General features: G+C 35.2%; 2 protein-coding genes across 2 annotated transcripts; both read right to left on the bottom strand.

The window, feature by feature from the left end:
• Positions 1–640: 640 nt before the first annotated feature.
• On the bottom strand, positions 641–2,046 carry LOC114759798 (mitogen-activated protein kinase kinase kinase 18-like). The gene is made up of 2 exons (XM_028949049.1): positions 794–2,046; positions 641–651 (listed from the first exon to the last, which is right to left on the bottom strand). The coding sequence occupies exons 1-2, from the start codon at positions 2,031–2,033 to the stop codon at positions 641–643; spliced, it is 1,251 nt and encodes a 416-aa protein (XP_028804882.1). The 5' UTR covers positions 2,034–2,046.
• A 6,127-nt stretch (positions 2,047–8,173) lies between these two features.
• On the bottom strand, positions 8,174–21,814 carry LOC114759794 (multiple RNA-binding domain-containing protein 1). Its single transcript, XM_028949046.1, has 16 exons — positions 21,659–21,814; positions 20,712–20,788; positions 19,489–19,596; positions 19,278–19,392; positions 17,522–18,342; positions 16,745–16,876; positions 15,827–15,913; positions 15,608–15,731; positions 14,816–15,139; positions 14,401–14,465; positions 11,977–12,148; positions 10,271–10,375; positions 10,088–10,189; positions 9,826–9,996; positions 9,335–9,466; positions 8,174–8,677 (listed from the first exon to the last, which is right to left on the bottom strand). Coding segments are annotated over exons 2-16 (2,625 nt in total). The 5' UTR covers positions 20,714–20,788; positions 21,659–21,814; the 3' UTR covers positions 8,174–8,512.
• Between the last annotated feature and the right edge of the window lie 2,188 nt (positions 21,815–24,002).

Raw genomic sequence — 24,002 nt, 5'->3', positions numbered from 1 at the left:
AATCTTAAACAATAATTTTTATTATAATCATTATTATTTTTTAGAAAAATTAAACTTATTATACTAAAATTATTAATATTTTGTTAATATTCAAAATTTCATGAAACTAGCAATGGTAAAATATTAAGATTTAAAAAAGGGTAATTTATAAAGTTAACGAAACTAGCAATGCTAAAATATCGAGATTAAAAAAAAGTAATTTATAAAATTAACAGCACAAAACAAAATTATATATGAAGTTAAAAATGATCATATCTATTTTTATGTTTGAAAATAATATTATTCAATTGCCTTAGGTTTGAAAATACTCAACATCCTGATATTTTTCTGCTTCAAATGTTGGGTGTGCATTGTGACTGCTTTTAGACCAATTGACTCTGTTCTTGATCTTTTGCTTAATAATGGTATCTTGACATATTCTTATCAAATCGTTTTATTATTATAGTAAATATTTCTTCCAATCCTAAATGTAAAATTTATTTTGTAATTCAATTTATATTATAAAATGAGTTTTATATTTATGAATGATGAAATAGTTTAAATCAACTCGATTGAATCAATTATAAATTAGTGACTTTCAAAAGTTAGAAAATATTCACTAAAGTGGAACAATAACCCTTGTTTTGGTCTGGTATAATGCTTACATGCTTACTGCAGATATAATAGCATGGAATATAACGTAATATATTTAAATGTATTTGCAATAAAAATTTAATTCTTAATATGAAACCACACCAACAGTAACACCACAAGCTGTAAATGCTTCTTATTGCCCTTATCTTTCTCAACACACCCGCCTTGTGCCGCCCATACCCATATCTCCAATCATTTTCACTGTCATCCTCCACCCAATTCCATATCCCCAAATTTGCCCTCCCTATTTTCAAATATTCCCGGCTTATCCCTAATTCTATTCCCTCTTCTACCCTCCTCAAATCACCATATTCCCAACTCGTCCCTTCTTCTTCTTCGCGTTCCCTACCACTACCAGTAACTGTTGAAGCAACATTGCCTGCTACTGTTGGTTCTGTGTCGGACACCAATGCCCTCACCTCCAACCAATCATCTTCGGATTCCCAATTTGCCCTTGAGTTTGAAGCTAATTTACCGATTCTCTCATTCGCTGAGTCTTCGTTTTTTATTCTGATTTCTTCTTCGTCTTCTTCCTTGAAATCGTTTGAGTTCATCCAATCGAGGATGCACCGAGGAGACGACTCTGAGAGATTACTGGGAGGAGTAGGAAGCAGATATGGATGCTGCAGCAGCTGATCACAGCTCCACCGCTCGCTTGGTTCTCTCCTCAGGCACCTGCCGAGGAAGTCGCGTCCCAGTTCTGACAATTGACTCGGAAACTCCGGCAACTCGTCGGAGTATCCGATTCGATTGAGCGTGTTAAAGCCGTCGTCTTCCCAGCCCGGCTTCCCTGTGAGCATCTCGATCACCGTGCATCCTAAGGACCACACGTCGGATTCCGGTCCCTGAGACTCCCGCCGAATCACCTCTGGAGCCATCCACAGCGGGCTTCCACGTGGCAATACCCCCACCGCCACCGCACCGGAAGAACACTGCTCCACCGCCGAGCCGAAGTCGGCGAGCTTGGCCACGCCGCCATTGTGCCCGACCAGAACGTTCCTCCCTTTAACGTCACAGTGGACGACGCCCTTAGCGTGGACGTACCTCAGCGCGTTCACCACACACCAGGTGAAGTACCGCACCACGCGCTCGTCCACGTCAGCACATCTATCTCCATGATTCTTCTTCGGAGACGCTAGGTCAGCGAGGGTGCCACCTGGCAGGTACTCCAAATACAAGTTCCGATACGACGTCGTAGCGTCGTCGCCGAAGAAGCTCACCACGTACGGCGACGACATGCTCCGCAGGATCCGAATCTCGTTCTCCAAGGCCGCCACCTGACCCGACTGAGGATCCACTGACTTCACCGCAAAAACCCGACCGTCGGCTTTACTCACTCCCATAGTCACAGTACCAAACGAGCCCATACCTAAACACCGACCTCGAACCCAAGAAGCCATTAAAGAATCAGAGTCGCGTTGAGAGCTCATCTTCACCATCTTTTCTGAGTTTTACTGCTTAATGAGTTTGAAGAGGGCCCAAATGGGGCTATATATATGAAAAAGGGCGCGTGTTTGGCATATAACGTTTCGGTGGTTTGCCTTTTTTATTTTTATTTTTTTAAAAAAATATTTGGAGTGTGACGTGGAATTTAATTTTTGAGGAAGTGGATAATTAAGAAAAGCGGTGGTGAGAGGGGTGACGTTGAGGTGGCGAACCGGAGGTGTGGGGGGCAATCTGCCACAAGTGGTGGTGTGCTGGAAATGCTTTTGACGTAAAATTAATAGCCATTGTCTCTTTTTAATGCTTATCCATTCACCAATTTTTTCTTCCTTCAATCTGTTTTCCCCTTATAAATTACCCCCCAAAAAAAATCATTTTATGAAACATGGGCATCAGGGTTCAAAAGGGGAAAAAAAGCATTATCTGAAATTAATAAAAGAAAATCAGGAAAAAAAAATCAATATAACATATTCAGTGATGACAAATAAATAAGAGATTGCAGGAAAGAAATTAAAAGGATGTTGTGCTTCTTGAGTAAGCAAGCATATGGCAGTAGTCGCATCTTGTAAACGGTGGGTTTTAACTTAATTTTTCCCCTTTTACCACAAGGATTGAATAAGCATAGTAATAATTTTATTACTACCTCTCGTTCTTAATATAAAACTTTATTTAATTTTTATTTTAATTTTAATTATAAAACCCCAATCCATTTTTTTTATATTTATGTATTTTTTTCAAAATAGTTTTTTTAATAATAATAGTTCTAGCCAATAAATTTAATTAGCAAAGATATTTTAAGAAAGACAACACATATTTATTACAAATAATTAATTTAACTTATTTTCTTAATCTTTTCAAATTAATTAACTGATTCTTATAATTAGAATAGTAAATAATATTATCATTATTATTGACGCGGTTCCTCTTTTTTGGGTGAAGAGGTTACTAGCATGAAAGTAGTGGGAGGTTATATGCCACGTGGCTGAAAATGGTTGGGCCACGTTGATGCTTCGAGAATTGATGAGCAAATTATAAGACGGTCTAGGTTTCATATCGTATCATTATCTCTGGCAAAAATGTGTGTCTGTGTATCATTATATTTTACATTTTATTTAATAAAATATTTTACTTAAAAAAAGTGAGTTAAATTTATTTACCAATAAATTCTTGCAAAATTACTTAAATTAATTTGCATTTGCATATTTAGTATGTTATTATGTAAGTTTGTCTATTTTTTCCCCCCCTAATGATACCTGTTTCATATAACTTTTTCATATGATTAAAAGAATTTTAAAAAAAATGAAATTACACCCCCTTGACGTGCGTGGCTAGCTTCCCCCAGATATTAAATTGATATTATTGGCAAAAGAAAGGAAGATATTAAATTGATGTTATCTTCATTACTATTGTTATATCTTTTGGTAATTTTCAATAAAGTTTGGTGTTCATGTGAACTAGTATTGATTTGGTCCCCAAAATTCAGTTAATTATACTCAATCTCATCTTAACTATGTTAACTATAAAAACTAGATAACTACCTACTTTAAATACTACTTTCAGTTCATAATAAAAACTAGTTAAAAATTTACTTTGGTTTTAAATATAAAATTTTAATTTATTTTGTCTCTTTTAGTTATTCATTTTTTCTCCTAAAATAGTACTCGTGGTAATTGCTCGTATTAAAGAGTTTCCATCAAATGGTAATTTTAATACAAATAATTAATAAAAATATTTTAATGAAGAAAACACATATTTATTACAAATAATTAATTTAACTAATTTTTTTTAATATTTTCAAATCAGTTATCTAACTCTTATATTAAGAACTAGAAGGAATATTAAAAAATTAGTTATTTATAAAAAAAATACCACATTTTGTTTTTAATATAAGATGTAGATAACTAATTTGTGAAAACCATTATTAATTATGTACATTAGAATGAAAATATTTTAATATGTGCAATCATGGTGTAGATTACTCTTAAAAAAAAATAAATAAATAAAAAGACATAGTTGATTGAGATTTTATATTTAAGACCAAATTAAATTTCTAATTAGTTTTTATATGTAGGACTGAGAGTAGTAAATACTTGTTTTCTTAGAGCATTCTTTTTAATAATTTACACTAGAAACTACTCTTTCAATAATAAAAAATTCTCTTAATATGTGTAGTTAATAGAGTAAATTTAGCAAACAAATCAAGTTGATTGAGATTTTATATTTATAATAAAAATAAAAGTATGTATTAACTTTTATACTTATCCTAAATAGTACATTTTAGGAAATGAGGCATGGTTGTGAGATTTTACGTAAAATATGTTTGGGTATAATTTGAAGGGTTTGGCGCTTGATTTTTATTATTCCTCCTGCTTAGGATGATAATATACTTCAGACAATTTTGGATAAGATTTTAGTTCCAGATATTGCTTTGCCTAATTTTACCGACATTAAAAAGAGTAAATAAAAATAATAATCAAATCAAATCAATTATTATAACCCACGTTTAAATCGGTGAGATGTTTCACCCAAAACGGCACAGCACAGCATTTAATTAATTAATTAATTAATTTAACGCCAGAAAAAAAAAGAATGTATAATTAACTATGCTTTGAGGAACTCGTTTTGAAATTAAATTACGGTCATGCGAGACAAACATGCCAAATTATTGTTTTTTAAAAGAGGAATATTAAATAATTAATATATACTCCTCCGGTTATACATATTTCACACAGATTAAAAAAAATCTTAAATTTTATTAATTCTTATTTAAAATTTAACAAGTTTTTAATTTTAATTTTAATTAAATATACATTACATCTCGTGTAAACAAAATCAACGCAATAATAAATAAAAGATAAAATTACATATCTGTACAAAAAATTTCTCTCAATATCCTGTAAATAAAATTAAAAAATATATTTTTTCTGTCTTATAAATAGACCAAGGTATTTTATAAAAGTTTTATTATAGCTAAGTTTCGTACACGCGAGCGGGCTCAGAAGATCACGGAAGTGCGTCTAGAAGTATCATGGTAGCGCCACGTGGCGGCATGAGAATGAGTAGAGAAATGGATATAGCGTTACGAAAATGGAAAGGGAAAAGAAGAGAATGCTTGTCCACTAGCATGACTCTTGGCCATTAAAATCGCTTATAAAGAGAATATAATACTCTCACCTTTTCATTGTGAAAGTGAAAACTTAATTATTGGCTGAAAAAGGACTTTGATTGCTCAAAGACAACATTTTAGTTTAAAATTTTTATGAATAAAATACATGTATGAGAAGTATTTCTATTTTCGTTAATTAAATGACAATGCTCAAAACTTACTATTATGGTCTACTTCTTCTGATATTTAATATAAAAGTTAATTGACTAATTTAAGTAAATTAAGAAAGTTTGTTAAGTTAGTTATTTGTAATAACTACGTGTTATTTTTTCTAGAATACTCTTGCTAATCAAGGGTATTAGCTAGAACTATAACTTTTAATATATGCAACTACTATAAGGATTATTTTTAAAAAATAGATAAATATGAGAGATAAAATGAATTAGTGTCTAATATTTAGAACCAAATTAAATACCAAATTAGTTTTTATATTAAGTATTAGAGGTAGTATGAGCCAAGGGGACCTGGAGAGTTAACTCAGATGAAAAACATGAGTCAGACATGCTTGTGACCATAATAATAAAATAATATTTTCTTTAATTTTAAATGTACACGTTAGATAATTAATTGGGAGAATGTCATTTAATCCCATAATGCGGACCTAATTTACAATAAGTCTCAAGATATTCTGAAATTTGTTTTCAGTCCCTCTGCCCCTAAATGAAAATAAGTTTGAAAGCTAAATGTTAATAATAACAACAGAAAATGCAAAAATTTATAATAAATTAGAAATTTCTCCCCCTGCGATGCACAGGGTAATGTGTAACTACATATGATTGTATTCTTCGTCACTTCCTATTGAAACAAGCAGGATATGTTTTCCTAAAAAATTCATATTTTTCTGTGTATTTTTAAAAATATAACATTTCTTTTATAAAATAAAATAATTAAAAAAAGGCATTTACATATGGATTGTATTCATGGCCCTCTTATTCCAAGAAATTCTCATCTCTCCCCACCGCAAAATATTCTTCTTTTACTGAGTATTTTTTAAAATATAACTTTTAATATAAAATAAAATAAAAATAAGGCACATATATGTGGAGAGATAGCATATAGGCATACAAATTTAGATTATTCCGCCATAAAAATCTTAGATGTGTATAAAATTGAGTGGATTGAATTACTATTAATAACTCACTAAAATTACTACCACTTCTCATAAAAAAAAATTCCCGATACTCCTAAATAAAAACTTGAAAAATAAATTTGCACCTTAACATTTTTTTTATTAACAATGAAAAAGCAGAATAAATTTTAATTGGACAAGAGATGTATTTTCATGAAGATGGGGCTTACAATTTGTGTTCCATGGAGATATGATGTTATTTGCTTAATCAATTAACAATACAAATAGCCTTGTATTCTAGTAATATGTCAGCTTATTTTATAAGTGTGAGGTTATGAATTCAATTCATGAGGCCGTTACTTAATATCAACCCCTCAAATTGAAAATAATAAATAAATAAGTGCCACATGACGAGGGTTCCATATAAATATTGAAAGACATGGTTGCCACGTGTTGTGCAAGAAGAATAATATTGACGACCAGGCTTGGCAGAAAGGAATACAGTATAGTCCCAAGGAATGTACTATTCATCCCCATAAATTAATTTATTAGTTCAAAATTAAATATAATAATCCCTTATTCTCTAATTTAATCAAAGTGCCTAATCGTGACTCAATATGTGGCTGAAGTTTCTCCCCCACCCCACCCTACCCTACCCTCAGCATATAGAAAAGAAGAGAATAAGAATAAAAGGAAAAAAGTTCATTATTTTTTTAAAAAAAGGGGTTAAGGGTAGATTTAACTATTATTTTTGTATTTTTTAAATATTTCAGACACCAAAGAACTAGACATTATTAGTTGATAATTCAAAGATGTCATCAATTGATGAATCAATAAATTCAATTACGCCCAAATTCCACCGCCGTGTTTGTGAAGTTAGTATGATGTGTCAATGGAAGTGAGGCTGGGACCCCTTCAAATTGGAGAGTTGCTGGGGACATTATTTGACTTTAACGATGGTAAGTTTTTTTTTTTAAAAAAAAAAACAATAGGTATCCTCCTATTAAAGGTAATCCTATTTGAGGCATTATCGAGCACTAAATGTAAGCATCTCTTCCAGCAGGAATTCGAACCTTGGTTCATCACGTTGTGGGAGACTAACCCCTTCTACTAGGCCCAACCCCTGTTGTCATCATTCAAACCATTGTGTTATCATTACTTGTAGTTGTAGGGTATTTACTCACGATTTTTTAAATTTTACATTTATTTAATTATTATTGAATAAAAGGAAGAGGAGAGAGGTGAAAATAATTTATAAATGTAGAGAAAAGAAACCTTTAATAAAGATAAATTTTAAAAAATTTCTTCAATTTAATACATTTCTTATTATATGATGATAAATTACAAGTGACTTATAACAAAATTCAGAATGATAAATGAGTTTGATAATGCATTACCCAACACTATATAAGGAAAAAAAATCATTTTCTAAAGGAAAAAAAAAATCTCTTTTTGGCACAGCATATTATTATTGGTTATAGTAAGGAAAATTCTCCTTAGTAAGGGCAAAAAGGACGCTAGGTATTTTTTAGAGAGAATTATAACCGTTTCCTTAAAAAAAGAATTACAAAACAAGTCTAGACATTGTTATTTCTTACTACTTCTCATTACAAACTACTTATATTGTTATCGGAGCTTTTTAATTATTATTTTTTTCTCTTAAGATCTCATTATAATTCTCTTTATTTTTTTATCTTGGGTAAGATTGAAGTATGGATAAGATGCATCTTGAAATTCATCAAGATTGCCAATGAAAACCCCCCTAATGAAAGGTCTTAAATTTAATCCTACTTGTAACTTCTAGTGGTTAATACTTGCCCCTCTAATTCAAATATCATCAAAGATTACCAACATATATACCATAGAGAGAAACAGAATTCTTATATTGGGCGCAAAATTGAAGCCCATACTTTCATAGAATATGGATCAGATCCTTACCAAATTGTAATAAGATGGTTTTAAAAGCCCAATTACAAGGCCGAACTCAGAATGTCAGTCAAAATCCTTTTGCTTCACTTCATGAGCAATGTAAAAGCAAAAGGGCATCATGATACTATATAGCTTACAACCTACAAAATTGCAATGTTCTGAACTCCAGGTTATATACAAGACCTTGCTCAGAAAAGTATTTGGATCATCTAAATTTAGTTTTCTTGTATTTTAAGGAATCCAAATTCATTTAGAAAGAACTGAACTGATTACTAATCAACAATCCTTTCAAACATCATCTTCCCTTCGTCCAAGATTGACAAGTGCTTCCTTTTCTTGGATAGCTTTTGAAATCCATTTTGCTCATCACCAAATTGTGCGGCTGTTCGAGCCCGTAGTTCCTCCAAACTCTCGCCTTCCTTTGCTCTCTCTAACACCTGTAAGTTACACAGCAACGGTAAGTTGAATTCTCAGCTATATCAAATGGTTCTCAAATGCAGAGATCTAGACTCACGTGGGAATTAAGGGCTTCTTAGGGGAATTACCAGAGGAACAAGGGGTAGTTAGAGGGAATTTGCTATGAAACCCACTCAGCCTCTGTTAGTATAAATAGGGAAAGGATTGGCACGTAATGGAGTGAATCAGTACTTTGTCTATTTTATTTCATGGGCTTTTGTCACGCATCACCTTTAAACCGCAGAAATTACTAGAGGAATATGGGGTAGTTAGGGAATTTGCTATGAAACCCACTCAGCCTCTGTTAGTATAAATAGGGAAAGGATGGACATGTAATGGAGTGAATCAGTACTTTGTCTATCTTATTTTCTGGGCTTTTGCCATGCATCATCTTTGAATTACAGAAATTTGGTAGAAGGGGAGTAACTATGAAGCACCATCACATTTCAAGAAGCTATATCACATCCAACAACGGAACTGACTCGACATAATTCTTATATTATATTTAGACCCTGCACAAATCACTTATTGTCACAGCATCTGTATTGTGACGAATCTGAAATTTGTTGGTATCCCTGCTTCTTTCAGAGAGAGTTCGTGTTCCTAAATAGTAAAATGGATAATGTAAATCCACCTACCAGATGCCTGCCATAAAGGTGGGTGCTTGAAAGAGCTTTAAGTGCATTTTGTGCCTCTTGCTGTGTAACGTATTCCACAAAAGCAAAACCCCTATGACTTCCAAACTTCATTGGCAACCTTAAGCTCTTAATCTGCATAGATGTAAAACATCAAATGGTATGAATTAGCAGGAAGTAGTGCATAATTAGAAAATCACATAAAAGTGAAAAAAAAAAAATTAGAATTTAAAGTAAAATGATAAACTGAAGTGTCCAAAAAGAAAAGGGCACACGCTGGGTTAGGATTATAAATTGCACAGGCAGCTTATGGCATAATTTTTTTCTAACCAAAAATATCCAGTTGGCTGTATCGACTGCAGGTTGATATGCTTCTGTAGAATCCTTAGCTTTCGTTTCAAACAATGCATGCATTCAATAATATTTTGTGCAAGTGAAAAGACTAATTGCTTACTTAAAATGTCTTGTAAAATATTACTTCTCATAGCACATACCTGGCCGAATGGGCTGAACAACTGTCTCAATTCCTTCTCTGTTGCCTCAAAAGCCACATTCCTTACAAGTAATTTTGTTGAGCTTTTGTCCTTCTCAACTGTTTTTGGTAATTGTCTGTCCTTGGCATGACAGAGTTGTAAAATAAGTGCATGCCCATCCAAAACAGTCCCCTAAAGAAGGAAAAATATCAGCTAGAGTTAGGATCCTGAGATAGTTATCACATGCATATTGCATACATAGCTTGATGTAATATGAAGAAACCTGTAAATCTCTGCAAACATTCGTAGCAGTCTCCACAGAATCAAATTCAAGAAATCCAAATCCCATAGAAACCTGTTTTCCATTTTTCAAATGCTTCTTCACCTGTTCGGAACATCAGCAAGCAAATTATCATAAGGAGCCGACCATAATAAAGTGAGAAGTTCTACAAACTTGGACAAATACCTTGGCACTCAAAATTCTTCCTTCTTTCACGTGTTCACTAAAATGATTCTTCAAACTCTCGTCTGATGTCCTAAAGTTGAGGTTCTTGACAAATAGAGACCGTGCCTGAAGCAGATAGATTAATCAATAATACAATACTTGACCGAGCAGAACAAATAAGCAGTGGTGGCAGCCAAGAATTTCATATTAAATATGATCTCCATTATTTATATGACATTCTTTTACAGCAGCATTGTATGAGAAAACAATTACATGTTTCTTCTGATAAAGTAGGCTATGTATTTTGTGAATTCTTGTTAAAATCACATCATTGCTCAGTTGAATAATACACATTTGTATACAATCACAATTATATGGAAAGAAGCAGCAGCAGCCTTACCCCACTAAGTGAGGTTGACTACATGGATCGCATGATGTCACTATGCTCTGTCTAAGACTAATTCTTCTGATAAGCCATTAAGTCAGAGATCTCAATTAACGACTTCTTTAAGTGTCCTTCTTGGTCTCCCTCTACCTCACTTCACAGGTTAAAAGACTACCTACTCACCCCTCCTTATAGGCATCTACACTAGCCTTGTTTGCACACAATCAATCCATCTTAAACAATTTTATTCTATTTCATCCTCAATAGACGCTACGCCAACTTGTCCTCTCATATGGAAAGCAACACTAGTGAAAAAAATCATCTCCTGCTCTCTAAGGAATTTCTTTTGGGGGGAAAAAAAATCTGCTACTCTGCTAGGAACATAGTCACAACTTTTCAAAGAATCAGACTTCGGCATTCCCTTGGACAGAAGGGAGCTGAAAATGTTCCAGTGGCTAACAGTGAAAAAAGTCATTAAAGATGACTCGTTTAGTGCCCACAAGATACACAAGTTTAAGAGAGTAGCAACTTCTTCATAGTACCACATTAGATGCAGTGGTTCAACGAAAAAGGAAAGACAGATGATGTTAAATTATCCTAAGCCACACCAAGTATTTGAGATGGCACAAATCAAGCAGGCAACAAATAAAGTTGTGCAGACCAGAGCGGAGAGAGAGAAATGAATCTGGTTTGCACGCCTTCAAAGACAACTTTTCATCAACCAAGTATTTGCTTGGCATAGGCTAAATCTTCTCCATCCTGCTTTATTCTCATTTGACAATAAAAAATTACATAGCACTTCAAATTATTATCATTATAGAGAAAATAGCAACTTTTACGTTAATTATAATATAAAAAATGTCATCAAATATCAAATTGAATACAGTTTCTAGGAAAATATACTTGGTCATATAATTCACACTTTCCCTGAGTATCCCGTTCGAAGATCATGAGAGGTGGGGATTCTAAGGTAGTGCAATAGGAGCGTCAAAGTTTTAGAAGGGCAACTGAGCGGCCACGTGACAAGCACATGGGCTATTAGTAGAACCCTAAAGTTAAAAAAAAAATACAATTTAAAAATTCTTCTCCCACAAATAAAAACCCCATTTTCTCTAAACATATACCAGTTTTCTGGAATCTACATATACTCGAAAGGAAAAAAGATCTAAGAGTATTCTTCACTTCACATCAGGGGATACAGTAAGTTGCTAAAGTAGCGAGTTTGCAGTGAACAAAACAGAACAGCTAAATGGTTCTACCACACGCAGAGAAAATATTTAACAAGACAGCACACCAGACAGGAACAGAAAATTACAGGGAAGAGAAACCCAATATGACAAACCTCAACTCTGTCTTGATCGATGTCCATATCTGATACTCCCTCCAGATGCTGTTCCAATATCAGCCGTTTGGCCTCATTTTCACCAATTGCGCCACTCTTTTCATTGTTCTCAGATGTTACACTTTGGCTAAGTACATTGGAAGGAGCCCATTCCAAGTACAATGGTGCATCCCTACAATGAATTCAATATTAATCAATGGGATAGATATTCTTCAATGAATCATGATGGAAGAAGCTTTGGTAGAGCCAGTACAGTTAGCATGAAAATCAGAGATCATATTCACGCATAAGATGAAACCCATAACAGCTTAAAATAGAAAGAGGCTCATAGTGAGTCAGTAAGTCTAGTGCAGCTCCTGGACCACATATGCATGCACCCACAATACTCAAGTAATAGAAAGTTAAGCTTCTCAGCGTTTAGTCCACTGAAAAATCACATAATTAAACCCCAGAAGTGCAATATTTTTTAGCTTCGATGTATATATAACATTACATTCAGGCCAAAGAATGTACATATAACATTATATAAAAGGAAAAAAAAAAAGTATAATGGCCATTTTAATGGATCTTTGAAATTTTATGAATGCAAATATTATGCAGATTGCAGAGCATCATGTTCATTGTAGTCTTCTCTGTTTGAATTGCTGAGTTTGACTTCCCTATGAATGAAATGCTCTATGAAGCTGGAAGTTGGCAACAAAGCTAGGCTCTATGAATCCCTTGTACCCATTACATGACAAGTGCAAAATATATATAACCTTCATATTAAACTAACAGTCTTTCAGACATATCATTTATAATAGATTCAAGCAACTAGATACAAGAGACCTCTGTTGCTGGCTTGCTAGAATCCATCACTCTCCATACTTTGCTATTAGACCAACTAACAAATCAAAGGGATCAAGAAGAAGCAAAATCAGTTGGACAACCAGTCGAGATACCCTTCAAGGAATTGATTAAGATGAACTACTGGCAAAGTATCTAGAGTAAATTACACAATTCTCCTAAGTTCTACTCACAAATTACAAGGAACTTCCCTTCATTGATGAACCCCATATATTAGTCCCGCTATAACGGTATTCTTTTAAAAGATTCTAGAATGCTTTTATTCAAAATATTTCGTAACATAACATACAACTACCCATCTGTCCCATCAGCCAAAATCCTAACCACTTCCAATGAAGAACAAGGGAAAAGCTCTGGTAGTGTCTACCATTATGATCTTCCTGGTGATAATGCTACAAGGGAAGAAAGCAAGTCTGGCTCAGCAGCAACCACAAAACTCCAGTGGGGCAGCCCCTGGACATCAGGAAGAAATCTGACACCATGCAAATCATTTGCAACTCCACGGTGTCCTTTTCACCTCTCCCCTCACAAAAGCCAAAACAATAATGCAAGATTCTCTCAACTTCACTTTTATTGATCTCATCTGAAGCCGCAATATCAACCAAGAAATCTAAAATATCAGTGTAGGTATGGGAGCAGCAAAGACATGATCAAACCCACTGTGGGCCATACAGGTAGAGGGGGTGTTCTTGAGGCAAAGAAGGGCGTAGAAGAAGCAATGAGGAAGCTTCAACATGGAAACAGAAGGGGGTGGTGCAATTTCTGCTGTGTCTACAAAGACAGAGATCAGCAAGAAGGAACAGCAAGCACGATGGCTATCACTGGTTTTTGAAATCTCCTACCTCCATGATCTCCTTATTGCTGTTTTTGAAGGTGGTAGTGGAAAGGAGGATGATCAGATGAACAAGGATTGCGATTATACACTTTGGATATGATCTGAGGGTGATAGGCTCCAGTGATGAACAATTAATGGTGATTAGCTTTGATGACAACGACAACAACGTGTGCTCCTTGCTTTTTAAGAATATGGTCAGAGGGTGAGCCAGATTTTGAGGAACTCACAGAAGTGTTCTGTAGATTAGGGAACTTACTCTGCAGAAGTGTCTGGGTTTTGCTAAGTGATGGGTTATTTGGTCAAACCAAATTAGGCGTCTAATAGCTACAAACTAAGGCCGGACCAAAAATATAACTTTGGAAATGTAGAGGAAGTTAGCGCAGCTCAACTTTCAGTCCGAGGAGAGGTCAAACTAGATTTTGAAAATAGAGGAAAATACATGTAATTTTAGCAAAACTCACAGGTCCACATAATTTATTCCTAAGAAAGCCAACAAAATAACTCAATTCAGTTAGCATTTGGATGTCACACCAATTAGTCTGGGGCAGTAATGATGTTCACAGTAAAAGGGCCGACCACATACAATGGACTGTCATGTTGGGAAAGTTGCATGTAAAAATAGGAAGTGATAACAGAAAACTACTTATGAGATAAACATCTGAACACTAAGAAATAAAGAGCATTGTGCTTTTATATATGCACTGCCGAAGGCTCTTCTTGCTAGAAGAGAAATAAAATCTTACTTGAAACGCTTGTAAGCTAAACCTCTAAAAGCTGCTCGAGCTTCAGCTGGTTCGAGGTAGACAATCTGAAATATTAACTCCAAATAATTAAAAGCTTTACAAAGATAGGAATATCAACTTTCCAAAGACCCAAGAACTAGAGGAAAAAAATTCATGAAGACCATGCAAGAAACAAATTGGCAAAGTATATTTGAAGATCCCAAAAATGACGTAGATTCATTCATTTACAGCTGGTAGAGCAATGCTAAGCATCACTGGATCTAGGGACCTATGAGTAAGAGATTGAAATGTTTTTTTCATAAATAAGAAACAGTGTGACCTTTGTCTACAAAGTACGAAATAAGGTATTAAAATAAAATCAAATTGTAATGACATCATTAAATCTGAAAAAACGGACAAGAAAGTATCAGAATACCAAGGCCAATGTCTTTGTTGGAGGGAGAATTATTTTGTCTAAATTCCCAAATTTCCCAAACATCTTGGCTAGTTCATTTTCTGAGGAACCATATGGCAAGTTCTTCACTAAAAGCACATGGTTGCTTCTTTTAACACCAACTTTTTTGCCATTGGCGAATTCCTCCAAAGACTCCACATTCACGCCAGCATTTTTAAGGGCCTTTTTAGTCTCTGCAATCACTTGAGTTTCTCCCAAAGCAATACGCACAGCAAGGTCATTAGCTTCTTGGTCAAGCAAATCACTTTTACTTACACCATATTTACGAGCAATGTTTTCAACAACCTATAACCAAGTAGTTAAGATGTATAAGACGTCTAACCAGAGAGAAAGAAAGAATGGCCAATTGCATTTGCAGAGTAAAATCAACAACAAAAACACAAGAATATTAATGTCAGAAGAAGGCATTTGTTAATTGCTGTGTCTTTAAAGGGAAAATAAAAGAAAAAGGTCAGGGCTATTAGAACTTCTATCACAAAAAAGCATATGATTGCAAGCTAAAAATAAGAAATTTCTTCTCCATCCACATAAATCCTTTCCTAAAACGAATGGCGCTTGATAATATCTTTGAATATAAAAAGATGAGATGGTATAATTAGGGTGAAAATAGCCAATGAGATGATTAAAACATATTTGATATCAAACAAAAAGAAAAGGAAAATACTAAACGTGATAAACTCATCCTTGACTCCACCACAAAGGCCAAATTATTAGAACCATCGGTTGCACATTATTAAGTTTCAACCAACATACAGTATCAGGGCGCATGAATAGACTATTCCATGCTCTGGTATCTCCACTGGCTTCAGCTGCTTTCCTCTCCTCCTCTCTCTGTTTCTTAAAAGTTCTAGAGCTTTGGTCCATTGATGTATTCTTTCTACAGCATGGAAAAGTATTGTTATAAATAATGCAAATAAAACACCTGATCTTTGCATGTAAAATATGAAAAAAAAAAAATTGTATATTGCATACTCCTTGCTGTCTGAAGGTCTTTGCACGGCTGGCAAAACATGCAGTAATCTTCCTTGGAAAATTGAATTGTCCAACTCTTTTAGTGCCCTGATAATCAAATATCTTAACATTAAATAAAGCATTGGCAAAAGAAATATATTAATACATGCCAGTTTTAACCTGCATAACCTGAAAATAATTTAACAAGAAAAAGAAATGAGCGTTTTATATTTTGAGTCATACGAAGCAATGGTAATTGATAGCAGCTGGATGACAACTGCTGATGCTGTATTTACACCTCAGTGGGTGATGCCAATGTACCTTTAATAGTTTGAAGAAAACATTTTAAGTTACAAGAAGCCTTCATGTCATTGCGACAATTAGACTACTTAACCTAAATATAGAGTTTTTCCTCTCCAACTCAAAAGCCGACCCTAGAATCCAGATTTCAAGATTATTAGGCACACCATTCATTTGATCATTAAAATTAAAAATCCATGAAATTCCAAAACCATGTCCCCTCACTGCACCTGTATTTTACAGGGAGGGTATCATTAGAAGTCCACCAAAAATAATACACAAGGATCCACTGAAAACTTACGCCACAGAATACAGATGAAATACCTAATTTACTTCAATAGTATGACAATTGTTAAATTCAAAAACTATCAAGGCTGTCAGAAACGTTATGGAATCCCCACCCCTTTTATGCATATTTTTCTTTTTGTGCGCACATAACCACCAAAAAAAAAAAAAAAGGATAAGTTATGACTGTTTGAAACTCAATGATTCCTTTCAATAGGAGCACAGGGAATTTGATTGAAAAGGAACCCTACAACATTTTTGCTCAGAAAGAAGCTAAAAGAATAAGAATTCCACATTCATGACAAAATTTAGAAATGAATGTGAGCCGATTAATTTTTAAGAAACCATGTGTACCTGGCTGCAAATTCTGGAAATGTGTAAAGAATATATGCTATTCCTTTGGACCTTTTTGTATCTTTATCAACAACCAGATGAACCTGTGAGACAGTGCCGAAATTGCTGAAGTGTTCTTCAAGTTCCTCCTCGCTGCGGCACAAAAAATATATATATATAATGCGAAAAAGCCAACTTGGAATTGTATGAAAGAAGTGACATTCACTTCCAGAGGTTCCAAACACTTACAATCATCCCCATTTTCCTCCAAATTTCAGTTTATTTTGGAAATCTCTATTCTATTGGTGTAACTAGACTTGTTATCTTGTACATGGCAAAGAGTCTGAGATTCGTCACGCCATTCGTAGCTTATGAATGGTGACTTCCAACAAATTTTACAGCCAACGTGTTTTTCCAAATACAAATCCACTAGCCTAATTCAATGCTAGACAAATCACCACCCGAAGTTAATGCTTTTGAAAACATTATAATAAGGTCTGTGGGTCTGAGACTAGTCAAGGTTTTAGTATACGCTGAAATTGAAACTAAAGGAATGACTGCACGCCTCAAAATCTTAGAAAAGGGGAATGCAATTCATTGTACATGATAATAACGTCAAAATTGAATAACAAAAGCACAGAAAATTATAGAGTCACGTATTTTATTGGTCCAGTTGTGAAATTCAATCTCTCTTTAGACAATAGTTAAATTGATAAACACAAAAAATAAACATTGTAACACCAATACACATGCATAAAAGCAAGAAATAAGAAAAAGTATTTAAATAAGAAGGATTACGTGGCTGTATATGGCAGATTACGGACAAACAGTCGACAAGACTCAAAAACTCCTTTCTCATTTTCCAGACATGATGAAGAGACCCCTTGCTCAGGTATTTCATCACCAGAAGAATTAGAAGGGCCTCTCACTTCAACCTTTTCATGGTCACTGTCCTCATTACAGATATCTTCTTGGCCTGACAGGTCTATGTTTTGAGCATCACCTCTTCCAGTTCCTTTCAAAGATTGATCATCAAAATTTTCTTCATCTTCATCACCATGACTATCATTGTCTTCTTTGCCGTCATCATCATTGCTCACAGAGGCATTGTTTTCTTCATCATCACTATTTTCAGAATCAGACCACTCCTTTGCCACCCGACTCTTGAAATATTCCATATCTGAAATGGCATCATCATGGACAAGATTATTTGGTTTCTCAGATTCATGACTATCTGAAGAGCCATCATCTAAAGAGCCATCTGAGGATCCATCATCTGATGAGTCACTTTGAACTAACTCATCATGCTTTGGAATTGAAGGATCCTTGCTTTTATTCTCAGCTATTTTTTGCTTCTCACTAACATTCTCCAACACTGATGAAGTATCGTTTGCCCACAATTTTGTCTTTGCCCGAGGCTGCATAACCTGAAGGAATTCTTGAAGTTGGGGATCATCAATGTCAGTGCTCTCCCTCAAATTCTCTCCACCTCTCTGTGCCTTAACACTACTTCTATTTTCAGCATCTTTCTTCCCACCTTGGATCACTTTTTCCCCTTTCTTCAATGAATGTCGACTCCATGGACGAGGCATATCTGGATCACCAACTTTTCGAGCCACCTAACACGGATAAAGTGAGTCATAATTCGCTATCCTAATTGAGCACTGGGGAAGCATGGTGCATGACTGCATGTCATCAAGTGACACTGCTTTTGCCTGCAACTATACAAGCCAGCAAAACCATCGTATGCAATTCCATTTCTTTCCCTTGATAATACAAGAAGAACCACAGAAATGCAATTTACTTCTCAATTCGAATGAGTGCTTTGCTCCATTGTGTGTTTTGAAGATATAGAGCCCATTTAGGTATGCTTCTTAGAGGGAAAAGAACTTTTCAATCGTTGTCAAAAGTACTTTTGTTGTCAAAGGATATGGATAAACTTTTTTTTTTTTTTGTCTAATAGGATATCGATGAACTTTAATAAAACAGAAAAAACCACTTAAAAGACCAACTATAGCTCTTTGCCAAAGCTCAGAATTTGGGCTTCCAAAAAAAATCTGTGGCAAAAGCTATAATTGTAAAAGCACTTTTTGGTTACCATATCGCCAACAACAACCACAACCACAAGCATTTTTTTTTTTTACCATATCGCCAAAAGTTCCAAAAAAAAAATTGCTTTTCACAGAAGTACTATAATAAAACCCCTTAGTGTAAAAAGTACTTATGTCTGTACTATGAGCACTGCACTTCCCTCAGAAGTTTAGGTGGTAAATTACCAAGTTATCTTTCGCAACAAACCTGCAAGTATGCTACTTCTATCTTTAAAAATTTAAAAAAAAAAAAAAAAAAAAAGGGTCGATGACACAGATAAATAAAAATTATAAAGTCAATGATATAAAATTTTATTATTTTGCAAACTTTTACAGCATAAAGTTTATTTTGGAAGTTAGAAATATTTTTTATTCCAGTAGAAGAAAATCAAGTAGATTAACAGTTGCCTACTATAACATAAAAGAAATAAGTCTGTACATGAAACTAGGACAGCAAAACTCACCTCACAAGTGATTCTACAGGTGTCAAGGTAGGATCTATTGAAATATTTTATAGCTTCCTTGGCTTCGTCCTCTGTACGAAACCCAATAAAACAAAACTGCCGACTCTTACCATCTCTGATAAGGTGAAAAAAACAAATGTTGTTAAAGGCAATATTAACATTTTAAATATACCAATATTAAAAAATGAAGTCCAAGGTTTTAAGACGATACTTGGTGCGCATAAGCTTTACATCTGTTATTTCTCCTTTCTGTGAAAATAAGTCCCGTAGACGATCCTCTGCAACATATTTTGGTAGATTCTTAACACATATCCTAGACCTGCAAACAACCTCATAGCTTAAGCAAGTAATTCCTTTTAAAGCAAAGTAAAAATTATGGCATAAATTCTACTGACTACAGTGTACTTCTTTAAATGACAGAAGAATTTTACTGGGACAGGAACGGTACAGAACCAAGGAAAAGGAATTCCTCGTACATTAACAGTCAAATTTATAAAGAAGACAGAATTAGCCCAAGAAACTATCCAATCTTTCTACATATTTAGAATAAAATTTTCTCTTAAGGAATGCAGGATCAGCATTCTAAGTATACTTGACTTTACCCCATAAGAAAATTCAAAGAAAGACAGTGTGTAAACAAGCACAAAAGCAAAGGAAACAAACTTCAAATTCTTCATTAGGCTTGGGCAAAGTAGGAGCATGCCACAGGACAATGATTTCCATCATCAAAAAACAAGAACATCAACAAATCTACCTAATGGGCTCAACTTTTTCAGGCCAGGTTTACTCAGGGAGGAGACCCAACAATGTCGTGATACTAAGTACACAAAGAAATATGTTGGAAGGAAGCCTGCCAAGGGCCCAATGAATGCTACCAGTACTAGTGAGCCTAGTAGAGATGCTGAGTTGGCTGTCTGAGGCCATAAGGGCAGAGTAGAATGATTTATTGGGTTTCATGCAGGAAAACATAAAGGAAGAAACTGTTTTGGGCATGGAGAGGACTTGAACTCTCAAAAGTCAGAGGAGTCTTACTTTTACTTATATTTTTCTTAGCTGTTTGACTGGTCTGTTTCAGCTTAGTAATAGGATTAGTTGATTTTGCCATTGTTTTAATCATTTTACCCACTTGGAAGAGGTGTAACTAAATCCTATTGCCTTAATCATACTATTCTAAGAATCAGTCCCACCACTATCGTTAAGATTTCAAGAAAAATGGCAATGCCGTTACCATGATAGGTAAGGAAATCAGAGATTGAAGCACAATGGAGGGAAGGGGGAAAGTCTCGACATCAGTATGTCATTTTGTCATTCCTCTCATAATGGAAAATTCATATAAGTCACAATGAAAAAGAACAAGCTTTGACATCCCTGGGTAGTTAGCATTAGCAGTTCAAATGTTAGATGTTAAGACAACATAAATCATTTCTAACTTACATATTTTAATATTCTTTCCCCTGGAACTGATATTACTTCTTTGTATTGTGCTTCAGGCTGATAATTCCACTTTGCTCCTGTGAGTAGAAAAGGCAAAGTAGGAATTACTAAAACATGGTGTAAAGAATATTCAATGTTGTCAACAGAGACTATAAAGGCACACTGCTGGAAATGATAACCAGGTTGTTGATTGTTGTGTAAAAAGTAATAGCAAGGAAAATATGCAAGCAAATATAAAAAAGAAAAAAGCATAAAACTCATCATGGATTCATGAGAATGTGTCATGTCAGTCTATATGAACCAATACAGTAAATTTAAAAGGGGAAAATACGTTTACCCCCAAAACTAGAGCTCACTAACAAATTTAATACATTAAATTTAGCATGGGACGTTCTTCTGCGATCTTTTCAAAGTAATAATAATATATGGTCGTCTTCTTTGTTTTGAAGTTGATGTAAAGGCTTTAATTAGCCCTTAATTATGAGCGGCAACATGTATTTTCTCCAAGTCTCCAACTTATAATGAAAATAAAGAGATTGGTTATGGTGGATGCTGCAAACAGTACCAAATAAAGAACCATGAATCTCCAACCATGCTTTGATAGTGAACATGCAAAACAGACAATGAACATGTATCAAATAAATCACTCGACGAACGAAACACTAGAAGAAAATCATAGCGTAAGACAGGCTTTTCATACAAACCCCGTCGCTCAAAGGTCACAAATTATCCAAAGTCAGGTGGGCATGATCTTAAAGCAGCAAATCATTTTGAACACAAATACATAGCTCCAGAATGCACAATAGAGCACAAAATGGAAACAACATAAGGACGCAATCTATGAGAGAAAACAAATATGATCAGCTTCTGAACATAATCAATCACACGGAAAGCAATGGATTTCAAATGAAGGAAGACAGTGTAGAAAGTAAGACAGCTGGGTGTACCCGACGAACGGCTAGAAATTTCTTGCTGCTCCTCCGTTCTAGGTAGATGACGGTCGACACAAAGCGACTGGGGTTTAGACCGACGATGGCAAGGACTGAGATTGACGGCGGTGACTGCTAGGAAGAAGTGCTTGGCTGCCGATATCGCGATTCCGCGCCTATTTGGTAAATTAACACGCACAGCCCTGCAAAATAATTTGATGCGAAATGGAGACTTCAAGTTAAAAAATAAAAATAAAAATAGGAAAATAAATTAGGGAAAATGGCATTAAGGTCCCACACAAGCATAAATGCAGCAAAAAAGTCTCCTGAAAATCTGAAATCTCATAATGTTTCTGAAGTCCTAAAGGAACTTGTGTGCAATTTTCAGAATCATCAAATGACACTCTTGCCCTAACTATCCTCTTGTCCTAACTATCAAAAACAAAGACAGTGGGTGAGGATTTTCCTGCACAATATGGTTGAGAGAGAAGACGTTGGGAAAGAGGAAAGGAACCATTGATGATGAAGTATCTTCTCCATTACTATTAGTGAACTCCAAAGAGCTTCTATGTGAATGTCCACAAATCTTCAGGTGTGGAACTTTCTTTCCTCTCTTCTCTTACCTTTCTTGACAGATTGTGCATTTGTTTGGAAATGGGAAATCAAAAAATCGTTTTTGTCTTTGGTGCTGCAAAGCTTTTGTTTTTGATCTAAGATTCACAAGTTAATCAATAGAGATGCTGTGTTTTTTGTTAGTGTGTGTTGGTGATTTAAGTTGGGTGTGTAGGATGATCATGGGTGCTCTGTTTTTGGGTTGTTTGTGGGTGGTTTTGCTCTGTTCTGACGTTAGTTTAGTGGCAAAGGAAGAAGAAGATGAAGGTTAGTGTGGGTAGAAACCCTTAGCACGAAATGGGATATTGTGTTGTCAATCAGGCCGCGATAGTTGTCAATGTGTGCCGCGACACTTGTCAGTATAGCTCCTTGACTTGTCAATAACAGTTGCGTGATTCTTGATGCAGGTTTAAATTACTGATGGCGAGTACATCTGTAAAGTATCTATTTTGCTTTGTTCACATAGGGAGAAAATTTATAAATGATGGAGAAAATGATATGAGATATGTGGGAGATAGTGTGAGAACAACAAATGTAAAGGAGAGCACAAGTTATGAAGCATTGAAGGAGATAATATCATCAATTGCTGGAAAAGAAAGCAACTTTTTTTTTGTTGAAATTCTCAGTTCTATTTGATAAAAAACTTTTATGGAGTTGGTAGATGATGATTGGGTAGAACATTTGATAAAGTTCAATGAAGAAAGTAGTCATGTGATGGAAATAAGGACCACACAGAAACAACAAGGGATAATACAATAGAGGAACAAGATGTGTAAGTTTAGTTTAACAAAACTATTATTGTCATTTCTTGGTAGGGGTGTTCATAATTGACCCGTCCCGGTTGACCCGTCCCGGTCCCGGTCTTATTGGAACGGGACAGATCCGTCCCGAAATTTTTTGGAACGGGACATATCGGGACGGGACAGAAATATGTTCGGGACGGGACGGGACACGGGACGGGGTCATCCCGTCCCGGTCCCGTCCCGGTATGTATATTTTTTTTTAATTCTTATATTTTATTTATATTATCAGTTTCTATTAATATTATTATATGTTAAAATGTAAAAACTAAAAAATAAAAAGAAACAAATACGAAGCGGAAGACGGAAGCCCTCAGCAGTAGTAAGGCCTGTCTGAACTTGAATCTCTGATTGTCTCTAGCGGCGCGCCTCTCTCGGTCTCTCCAATCTCCAGTTTTCAATTTTCACTTTTTCACTTCCATCTTCCATTCCCTTCAGATTTTAGACAACGACAGCCGACGGAGCAGTGAAGCGTGGCTGGTCGCAGTCTCACGAGTCGCCTCTCAATCTCCGCTCTCGGCTATTCTGTCATCTGCGAAGTGCGAAGGAGGCCGTCGCCGTCGCCGTCGGAGAGCAGTGCTCACTGCTCAGTGCTTACAGCTTACTCACTCTGCCTCTCTCGTCTCGGCTTCAGCTCTTCACTCACGGAGTCACGGTCCCACTCTCCAATTCTAGCCTCCATTGAAGTCGCAAGCTTCGTAGCTTCTCTCCAGTCCAGTCGGCCAGTCCATCGTCGGCGTCGGTCTTTGCTGTAGAGTGTAGATTGCAGACGCCAGACGGACCTCATCTCATCTCCAACCTCAATTTCTGCTTTCTCTGTTTCTCGTGAGTTTTCACTTTTCACCGTGTTTCTTGATTTTGGGGTCTTTAAAAATCCCTTTTAATCTTGTTGATTTCATCTTAATATCCAGCGACCAGCATGATATTTTGCCTCTTTGTAATTTTGTATG

Source organism: Neltuma alba, unplaced genomic scaffold (genome assembly GCF_004799145.2).
Source record: "Neltuma alba isolate B1F8T4 unplaced genomic scaffold, ASM479914v2 tig00010901_pilon, whole genome shotgun sequence".
In the NCBI taxonomy this organism is placed as follows: domain Eukaryota; kingdom Viridiplantae; phylum Streptophyta; class Magnoliopsida; order Fabales; family Fabaceae; genus Neltuma; species Neltuma alba.
Note: the sequence above shows the minus strand (reverse complement) of the source record. Positions and strands in the feature narration are given on the sequence as shown.